This window comes from Sinocyclocheilus rhinocerous, unplaced genomic scaffold, assembly GCF_001515625.1.
Source record: "Sinocyclocheilus rhinocerous isolate Xijiao unplaced genomic scaffold, SAMN03320098_v1.1 scaffold550, whole genome shotgun sequence".
In the NCBI taxonomy this organism is placed as follows: Eukaryota; Metazoa; Chordata; class Actinopteri; order Cypriniformes; family Cyprinidae; genus Sinocyclocheilus; species Sinocyclocheilus rhinocerous.
The window spans coordinates 494767-505546 of record NW_015667382.1 but is presented as its reverse complement, the minus strand read 5'-3'; the positions used below and the strand labels follow the sequence as shown (position 1 = coordinate 505546).

At 37.7% G+C, this 10780-nt stretch overlaps 1 protein-coding gene across 2 annotated transcripts; it reads right to left on the bottom strand.

Annotated features, from left to right (window-relative positions):
* Positions 1–684: 684 nt before the first annotated feature.
* On the bottom strand, positions 685–3477 carry LOC107733900 (zinc finger protein 648-like). 2 transcript variants are annotated; one of them, XM_016545743.1, is made up of 2 exons: positions 2629–3477; positions 685–2292 (listed from the first exon to the last, which is right to left on the bottom strand). In XM_016545743.1, exon 2 carries the CDS (start codon positions 2207–2209, stop codon positions 764–766), a length of 1446 nt encoding a protein of 481 aa, XP_016401229.1. In that variant the 5' UTR covers positions 2210–2292; positions 2629–3477; the 3' UTR covers positions 685–763. The 2 variants fall into 2 exon arrangements, with proteins under 2 accessions (XP_016401229.1, XP_016401230.1); XM_016545744.1 differs by having other exon boundaries at positions 2728–3477.
* Between the last annotated feature and the right edge of the window lie 7303 nt (positions 3478–10780).

Genomic DNA, 10780 nt, shown 5'->3' with positions numbered 1-10780 from the left:
AAATAGCACTGTGCATCCGACAGCTCTAAGAGAATTCACAATATTCTTGATCACTTTCTCTGTTTCTGTCACACACAAAATCTGCCTTGTTTGGCAAGATGCCATCAGCTGCCATTAACATTTTTCAAATGGCTCACCAGTGTGTTTACAGTGTGTTCTTTTACTAGGAATATACACAGTGATTTATTTGAAATCAAAGTTTTTCATCAGTGGTCCCCACAATTCCCTGCAGTTAACACTAGTGAAAATAAGTACAAGCCAAATGTTTTATTTTTTTATTCTAGCTATAACTATGTTGTTAAATATGTCTAAATATAACTATGTTGTTAAGGCTGAATTCTGACAGACAGACAGACAGACAGACAGACAGATAGATAGATAGATGGATAGAATAACCCAGGTTTACTTGCTATCCTCCAGTTACTTTAGTGCGAAATGGGTATAGATACAGACGATAGACCGATAGATAGATGATAGACAGACAGACAGACGATATATAAATAGATAGATAGATAGATAGAAAGACAGACGATAGATAGACAGAGACAATATATAGATAGATAGATAGATAGATAGAAAGACAGATAGACAGATAGATAGACAGACAGACAGACAGATAGATAGATAGATAGATAGATAGATAGATAGATAGGTATACAGACAGACAGACAGACAGACAGACAGACAGATAGATAGATAGATGGATAGAATAACCCAGGTTTACTTGCTATCCTCCAGTTACTTTAGTGCGAAATGGGTAAGTTTAGGTAATGCAAGTCGCAGCGTCAGCATGACTTTGCATGTGTTCTGTAAGCAGGGAATCCTGGGGGAAAGATTTACTGCACTGCCCGCAAACAAAGATTGTGCCCTCTCCATGCTGCTTCTGATGCTTCCCGAGTGCCGCAAGGTGGCTGAATGACATATTGCAGCTTTGGCAGTGATAGGAGTGCTCAGCTGCGTGAATACGCTGGTGTCGCACTAGCCGGGACGCCGTGGCGAATGCCACCCCACACTCTGAACACTTGTGTGGCCGCACTCCGCTGTGAATTGCGATATGTTCAGCGAGGTTGGAGGACTTGGTGAAAGCTTTGGAGCAAACGGAGCAGGTGTAGGGACGCACGCCGCTGTGGATTTTCCTGTGCTCTGTCATGCGACTGGCCAGGGCAAATGCTTTCCCGCACTCCGGGCAAACAAAGGGCCTCTCACCCAAATGCGTGCGCTCGTGACGGAGAAGAGACAGGGGTTTGTTGAAGGTTTTGCCGCACTGCTCGCAAAGAAACGGCTTGTTGTTGGTGTGCATGTTGCGCTCGTGCTTCCGCAGGTCTGAGGAACGCACAAAATCCTTGCCACATTCCTCACAGATGTACGGCTTCTCTCCGGTGTGCGTTCGGATGTGTTTGCGGAAGTCAGAGGACCAAATGTAGCTTTTCTCACAAAATGGGCATTGGTACGGTCGTTCGCCCGTGTGTAGCCGCTTGTGCTGCTGAAGAGTTCCTTGGTGCGAGTAGGCTTTCCCGCACAGGTCACAAACATGTGGTTTAAGACCTTGGTGAGTGTCGATGTGGCTCAACAGGTTGCTGGACTTTTTGAAAGCCCAGCTGCAGTACAGGCACTTGTACGGACGGTTTTCCGTGTCTCCCTCCATTCCTCGCTTCTTCATGGCTGCAAAGGCAAAATGATTTTTTAAAACCTGCCTCTGAGAAGAGTTCAGGCTGTCCGCTTCGTTTCCCTCAGCCTCGCATTCATCCCCCACAGTCTCCTGCTGATCTCTTGGAAGCGCCGTCAGTTCACGTGGCGCAGTGATATCCACCTCCTGTTTCACTTTCACGTTGGTGATGCTGATCGCTTCCAAGTGCTCATGATTCAGTCGGGAATCAGATCCAGGCTCAGCCTTCACATCAGTTATATCAACTTCTCTCTCCTTTTCATAGGATTGCTCAGAAAATTTATCAGGAAGGTGGCATGTAGCTTGAGTCCTTGAATTCTCTTGGATTCGTAATTTTTTTGTTTTTCTTTCATCGCAACTGGTAGAAGTACTGATGTCCTCTTCACTGGGTAGATTATAACTCATTTTCATGGTGTCAGTAATGTTACTCTCCACAGGCAGATAATGCCTCTTGCTGATGAGAATCTTTCTAATACTTCGTTTTGATATGTAGACATTGTCTGTAAAAGCTGTTGAATTCCACAGGTCATTCATTTGATCCATTGCAGATGATTCCTTGAGTAGAATTTAGTGCATCAACCTTTATTAACAAATTGAAAGGTCTGTGTGATCTATGTTTGCAATTCCTGAAAAAGAAAAAGCATTGGTTCAGTTCTCCGATTTATATTCTTGAGAAATACAGTTAATCTCAATTTTATGAACTATAGACTAATACTTTACACCTCAACATAAATATTTTACTGAAACATCCTGCTGCCCTACATAGAACACGAGTTTTTGATATAATACATATCAAGATATCAAGAAGTCAAATTCACTACAATTCATTATGCACCAAATACAATCATTTCTAAGATGCTGGATTTGTGAGTACTGATGGTATAATGAAGCTATTAAGATATCCAGCATAAATTATACTAACTGGAAACCCTCCAGTAGATCCTCTTGGAAGAGTTACACACTCTTTGAGCCTGCAAAGACTTTATTCTCAGCTGTCATAGTGCATAGTAGGGACTCTCAAGAATCATTAAAACATCCCACACATGCAAAGAGTCTCTTACCTTGGCAGCACCAAGTCCACCAATGGTGATTTCAAAGAGTGCAGTTAATCCACTTCCTCTTCATGGTGGATGTTTAAGATAGCATAGGAGGAGCCAGAGCGCAGTTAGACTTGCTTCACGTGGGGGAGTGCAACATCTTTTTAGCAGTGGTCAGCACTTTAGCAAAACCATTTGCTGTCGGGAAAGATCAACTCATTGACACTTTCACCCATGCCAGCTGTGAGGCACACGGGATATTTCCTGGGGAGCACTGCATAAACATGCTGATATCAATTACAACCTACCAGAATTATATTTACTTTGTTGTTTGTTTTGTTTTGTTTTGTAGGCTGTTGCAAAATGATGAAGCAGTCATTCCACTTATTAATCACATGTAGTAAAATGAGCCATCTATCCAGCCTATATACTGTATATCTAATAGCAGGTTCTATGTTTGTTGTTCACAGATCAGTTTACACTGCAGCAATTTTTAACCACATTTTCTCATTCGTATAAATGTATGGTTGTTGTTTTTTTATCTGACTGAGGAGATGTCAATATTCCACATTCCATTCTTTAGTTAATTTAATTAGCATGTAAATATTTCTACTAATTCACTTATTGAGTGAAAGAATTAAGAACAGGAATAACCTGCTTATGTTAGACATAACTGACAACCTGATACCCATCCAGCATATATAGATAAAAAAAAAGTGTCAGAGGAAATATGAGAGGAAGAGAACATACTGTAGATCAGCTAGTACAAGACACATGTTTGCCGCTTAAGGTTCAATTTACCCCTCAGTGTAAATGCTGATGGTAGGGTATCCTGACATTGAGGCCTACTCTGACCAGAATAAAAAGAATTGGTGGATTGTTTTGCACAGTGTTTGAAGAAAATATGTTAGACATTTTGTCAGCCTTTCTTTATATGCATGTATGTATGCATATGAAAATGCTTGCCTAAACAATCCACCAAGCTTAGTGTTCTTTCTCTACTAATTTAAGAGTTAATGAAAGTGCGGTGAGTTACTCTCAACAGTCTGTACATAAATGTAATTTTATGTTGTATGGCACAGTATGATAGATCACATATAGGGGAGAATGGGGTTGGTTGGCACTGGGTTAATTTCTGGTTCATGAATAAATATAAGACTAGCTAACTTGTATCCTGGAACAAATTGAGCTGCAGCAGTATATGTAAGACTAGCTAGCACACTAATAGTTGCCAGACAGCAACCCTAGCTCCCTTGATGACACAAAACCTTTTTAAATGCACTTGTTGCACACGCATGTCATCGTGTTAATATAATACTTGAACTACTTGCGTACTTGCCTTTTCAGCAGCCCATTAAAAGCACCAGAAGCTTCAACAACAGCTGCAATTTGCTGTCGCCCATGCTGAGCTGAGCGCATATGCACAGCTGAGATAGTTGTTACCGATTATAGAGCCTGGCCTACCAAAAACATGGCATTGCTTTCAGATTTTCCAGAAAATGAACAATTAGTGTAAGAGTAAATTGCATTTATTTATCCCTCCAAGAGACTTTAAAATGCCATTCCTCTTTAAATAGAAATAATGGCAATATGCCAGCCTTGCACAGTCCCATTACATAAATCATTATATAAGATATGTTCTAGATTTATATTTATAATCTATTTAAGAATACTAATTGAAATTATCATTTATATTAAGGACACATGACTGTATTAAAAGATTTGTTTATTAATTAATACCATATTTATTTTAATAATTGTTTAGATTTAGCATCGGTTTAAAATCCTGGATAGCACAAAGGGCAGTGGAAATGTCACTGGCAGAAAAAAAAAACATGATGGAGAGGGATCAACTCAACTTCTGACACAACATAGAAAGGGAACCTGGATGGATAGAATGACTTTGAGAAAGACATTTGGACTGGCTCAGAGTGGGGAAAGAACAAGGTTGTTGAGGTGAACTGCAGTTCAAAGCATGAGAGTGCCCAGTGAAAGTTGCCAGTGTTTCTGTTTAGTATGTATACACACATACTTACAGGTATACTGTACACACTGATCAATCACAACATTAAAACCACCTGCCTAATATTGTGGAGATCCCCCTCGTGCTGCCAAAACAGCTCAGATGAACTGAAGCATGAACTCCACAAGACCTCTAAACCTGTCATCTGGTATCTGACACCAAGACTTTAACAGCAGATCTTGCAAGTTGCATGGTGAAGTCTCCATGGATTGGATTTGTTGGTCAAGTACATCCCATAGATTCTCAATCGGATTGACATCTGAGGAATTTGGAGGATGGAGGGTGTTCATCATACTGTTTCTGAACAATTATTACTGTGTGTCAGGATGAAGTGTCCCGCTGGAAGAGGCCACTTGCCATCAGGGAACTCTACTGCAATGAAGGTCTGTAACTCTAGGTAGGTATGTGCTAATATAACATCCACATGAATGCCAGGACCGAAAGTTTCCCAGCATATCATCTACTGCTATAACACTACATCCACCAAAATACTTTCTTCCCCTAGTGCATCCCTGGCCATTTCTTGCCCAGGTAAACAATGCATACACATACAACCATCCTCCTGATCAACAAAAACGAGACTTATCAGACCCAGCAATTTTCTTCCATGGTCCAGGTCTGATGCTCACGTGTCGTTGACGGCACTTTCAGTGGTGGACAGAAGTCATCATGGGCATTCTGACCAGTCTGCGGCTACGCAACCCCATACATCAACTGGGATGCACTGTGCATTCTTTCAGTAATTTGAGTATATATACTATTTTTAACTGTTCCATCATTCTTTTAAAAAGTCATTCTGTTTCATCAGCAGTTATTCTGCTCGTAAGTACGGTTTATGGTTCCATTAATACATGAACTCTCTTAATACATTGGTTTGGAATCATGATAATGCTAGTAAATGCTCTCTAATATAACCATGCATAAGTGTTATAGTCTCTCTGGAAGATTCAGTTCATACCAAAAAAAAAGTCACCATCAACTTGTTTGTCCTGTGAACAATATTCAAATGTCTGTTTTTCATTCATTTTATTTAGGTTATGTCACATGTCCAGTACTCTGAATCATCCTAAAACAAAAAACAGCAGCGCAAGAATGCTCAGCACTGTTACTAAATATTTCTCAATTCATTTTGTTTTATTCAAATACAGAAGAACACACTGATTATTAAGTCAGTAAGTTTTAAGCTTAACTCGTTAATTAAAATATTATCTTTATACACATGCTGTATATTATACAGTACAGAAATTATGAGAAAGACTTTTAAAACATTATGTAAATGTGATCAAATGTTTCATGGATTTAATATACAAGCAACACTGTATCAACTAAGACTTAAAGGGTTCACCCAAAAATAAAAATTCTCTCATCACCTCAAGTCGTTCCAAACCTGCATGAATTGTTAAATACACACACATATATAGTTTCTTTCTAAAGCAACTCTTTGTAAAGTCTACTTGAAACTTTCTCATTTAACACAATACTAGCTTTAAATTATCTTTTGTGGGTATTTTCACAGCCAAATTTAGTTTGCGATTAATTACATTAATTAATCGCAGCACCCTGCAATTAAGTAGATTAAAATTTTTAATCGACTGACAGCCCTAATATATATATTAGGGCTGTCAGTCGATTAAAAATTTTAATCTACTTAATTGCAGGGTGCTGCGATTAATTAATGTAATTAATCGCAAACTAAATTTGGCTGTGAAAATACCCACAAAAGATAATTTAAAGCTATTATTGTGTTAAATGTTTAAGCTACAACTGCCTGACATAAACTATAGAACATAAAAGAAGATAATTTGAGAAACATCTCAGTAACTTTTTGTTCATGAAAGTCACTGGTGACCAAACCAGCTTTGTTAACAACAGTCTTCAAAATAGTCATTCAGGTTTGAAACAACATGAGGGTGAGTAAATGATGACAGAATGTATTTTTTTTTTTTTGAGAACTATCCCTTTAATGTTTTTTTATTATTATTATTTTAAATAAATGAAATTATAGGCTACTCTAAAAAATAAACTAAAACTACCAGCAGGTGGCGGTAAATATCTTTATGAGTCGATTCATGGTTGATTCGTTCAAACGGCTGATTCATTCAGGAATGAAGTAAACGCTTACTTTATGAATGGGCCTTTGAATAATTGGTTCATAAATTCGTTCACGCGGATTCATTCAGAAACTATAAACACCGCTGTGTTGCTCGGAGACACACAACAGTTCTTCTGTGGCTTTATAGGTAATATTTTCGTTGGCAAAATGAAACAAAAACACACAATATTGTGTTTAAAATATAACACAATATTAACTTCTTATTTACTGAACTGTAATTGTATCCAATCACATTTGCACTCGTGCAAATCAGGACCAAAGCGGCACTCGTGATTGCTCTGGCTGCTTGTGTGATATTGCTTATGGTTTAAATATGAGACAAAAAGTTATGAGAGATATGAGACATACAGCGGCATTTTTTGCCCCAATATCTTGAATTTTAGGGAATAACTGCATTTATGTAGTTGTTGTGAGAGGCTTCATGCCCATAAAAGTGAGGGGGCACATTTTGAGCCAAGTGGATTTTGAATGCAGCTTCCAAAAGACAAAAAATAGCTGAATAATATTTTCTATATTTGATACAATCACACCAGCATGATTAAATCTTTCAGCGCGTCATATAATCAGCTGCTAAATTCAAATCTGCTTCGCTGGCTGGCGCTGAGCCAGAGACAGAAGCGTTTTTACAGCACTGCGCATTAACCAATCACACACCATGCTGTTGAGCTTATGAGTGCAATGGCCAATCAGAGGCGGTCAGATGAGTCATCGCTCAAATGCAGGTGTTTTCTTCACTGCTGGCTGTCTGAATACCTCTTTCTGGCGAATTCTCTCGTTTGAAACAACAAACTGCTGGTGTGTGTATGAATCTGTAAGTAAGATATTCATTTTCACAGTGTAAACAGCTTCAGTGATTTTAATGGGAGCTTTTGAGAGTGCTTAAACTCTAGACCAGGAGTGCCCAAACTCGGTCCTGGAGGGCCGGTGTCCCGCAGAGTTTAGCTCCAACCCCAATTAAACACACCTGAACCAGCTAATCAAGCTCTTACTAGGCATACTAGAAACTTCCCGGCAGGTGTGTTGAGGCAAGTTGGAGCTAAACTCTGCAGGACACCGGCCCTCCAGAACCGAGTTTGGGCACCCCTGCTCTAGACTGTCAGTGAAAAATTTCTTTGATAATGTAAATGTTCTTTGCTTTCTTTCTGTACAATGAAAGTATTATGATAAGTAACCTAACTTACAATGTTTTTATTCACATTAACTTTCAATGTTAAATTCACATTAAATATAAAGTCAGTCGTAGGCTATTAAAAATATGTTATGGCATGACACCCATATCTGTTAGGCTACTTAAGTAAACCGACAGGTTTTTATGTATAGTTAATAGACTAAATTATTAGGCTACTTTGACCATCGCCCACTATAGATCAACTAACATAATCTATAAAGGTGAGAATCGAAATATTTCATGATATGGTGCGTTTGGGAATGTTTCGAAGGAAAAAAATGAATAAAACATGAGTGGTATTGTGGCTGCTGTGTGTCACATGACGACCCCCCCCCACCCACACACACCTTCTTTGATAATGTAAATGTTCTTTGCTTTCTTTCTGTACAATGAAAGTATTATGATAAGTAACCTAACTTACAATGTTTTTATTCACATTAACTTTCAATGTTAAATTCACATTAAATATAAAGTCAGTCGTAGGCTATTAAAAATATGTTATGGCATGACACCCATATCTGTTAGGCTACTTAAGTAAACCGACAGGTTTTTATGTATAGTTAATAGACTAACTGAATCATATTTGTCAACAGTCAACTCTGAGTCTATAATTAGGGGTATACATGTCATGTCCATGGACTCTATTATCATTTTTACTAAATTTTCATTAACTTTTCACTTTAAGCAATGATCACTTTTTATATCAGGGGACATTTCTAATTCTTTTAATACAAGAATCCAACAGATACCCATCTTTTATCTTGCAAAAATGGCATATTCTATACTGTAATTTGCAGTTTTTCTGCTGTCCGATTTGGTAAATGTGAGGTTTTGCTTTTCAGATTAGCTCTAAAATACATGATTCTGTATATATTTCTTATAAATATTTGTCCAAAATAATCATTAAATTATGAGAAAGGTGTTTTAAAAAATATTTTGCTCATGCATCTACATTAAATCAAAAACATTTTGTGTATGAGCGAGAAATCAGTGTCAACTGTGTTACTCCCTATAAATCAGCAGTGGTTTGTTCAGAAGTCACATGTTCAACATCATGTGATGTAATTTCCTTTTTTGGAGGGAAATTTGAAGACAGTGTGGTAAGTCATAACTACTCCTCTTCAATATTTTATCTATATTATTGTCTGCACATAGAGTAGATCAATTGACCGTCAACCAGAGGTGTAAAGAGTACCTAAAAACCATACTTAAGTAAAAGTACAGATACCTTACAGTGAAAATATACTCCACTACACATTACAAGTCACCAATTCCAAAACAACTTGAGTAAAAGTCTTAGAGTATCTGATTTTAACAGTACTTAAGTATTTTACTTATACTAAATATAGGCTCAAAGATGCACTAGTCAAAGAGACATGCCAGTGAAAAACTGTAACGTTGTGGAGAAGCTGCGGAAAACAGGCAGAGGCAAGGATCTATGTGCTGGTATTTCATGGAAAAACTAGAACAAACAATAAGCCAAAAATCTAAGGGAACAGAATGACTGGCAAACAAGACAACCATTACATTCAACAATTCACAAGGAACTAAAGAAAAACTAGGGCTATATATACACACAGGGGGCTAACAAGCTTAACAAGATAAGACACACCTGGTGAGACTAATCAAGGGGAACCAATGAACAAACGGACTACAAACTGACTACAAACACCACAGGAGACAGGAAGTGACATAAAAGTCCAGGGCAAGGCACAGAGAGCATGAAACAAAAACAAGAAAGAGTTGATTTGTGAGGAGAGCAATTGCGTTTATTTTCTAAAACCAAAATAAAACTGAACAAAACAAACAAACAAATAATATCTTTCAAAAAGGTCTCTTCAGTATAATGGATAAATAAAATAATGTTAAGTAAAATTAAAAAGCCGAAGCCTTCTTACACTGGCTGTGCTGGTTTGTGCCTCATTGCCGGCTGCAGTCATGTCCTCATCTCATATATAAAACACCTGTGATTCCCAAATACTTGCTAAGGAACTCGCATTCACATAAAGTAGCCTTGTTGAAAAGTTTGGGTGAGTAAGGGCAAAACGCACAAGATGCAGTACTTTCAGTGACCTGTAACAGGCAGTATCACGTCTTTTGTAGCAGAAATAAACTGCTGCAGAAAAAGCTAGGTGCATGCAAAATGTAATGTGTAACTGCAACACTCATTTCAAATGTAGTGGAGTAAAGAGTACAGATACTCATTCAATAATGTAGTGAAGTAAAGAGTAAAAGTTGCTAATATCTTTGATACTCAGTACAACTACAAAGTATCCAAAAAGAGACTCAAGTACAGTAACTAATTACATTTACTCCAATACTTTACACCTCTGCCGTCAACTGTGTTATCAACATGTTCTGGTGAACTTGCGTCACATGATAAATTTATAAATATGTAGAGAAAGAATATAAAAACATAACTTAATCAAGGTCATGTACCAACTAGTCCAAGGTCAACAGTTTGCACAAGGCCCTAAAATGGGCGAAATGTCAACTGTGTTACCTGTCAACTGTGATACCCATCATCTGTAACAGTTGACAAGGATTATCACGGTTGGCAATTCAGTGTCAATTTATGCTCACACTGAGTGTTGTTGATAAAAAAAAAATATTCACAATCTATTGTCATTACACAGAAATTACATAGGAATTGCCTAAAACCATGATTTGCATTACAATGGATAAATTTAACTGACCTATAATCACGGCCACACTTTCTATGAACTCAGTATCCATAATATTATATAAACATTATATTCACATTTGTCAAGGG

Coding starts and splice junctions, on each gene's coding strand:
- LOC107733900 (XM_016545743.1), bottom strand. CDS start 2,209: ATGGATCAAATGAATGACCTGTGGAATTCAACAGCTTTTACAGACAAT.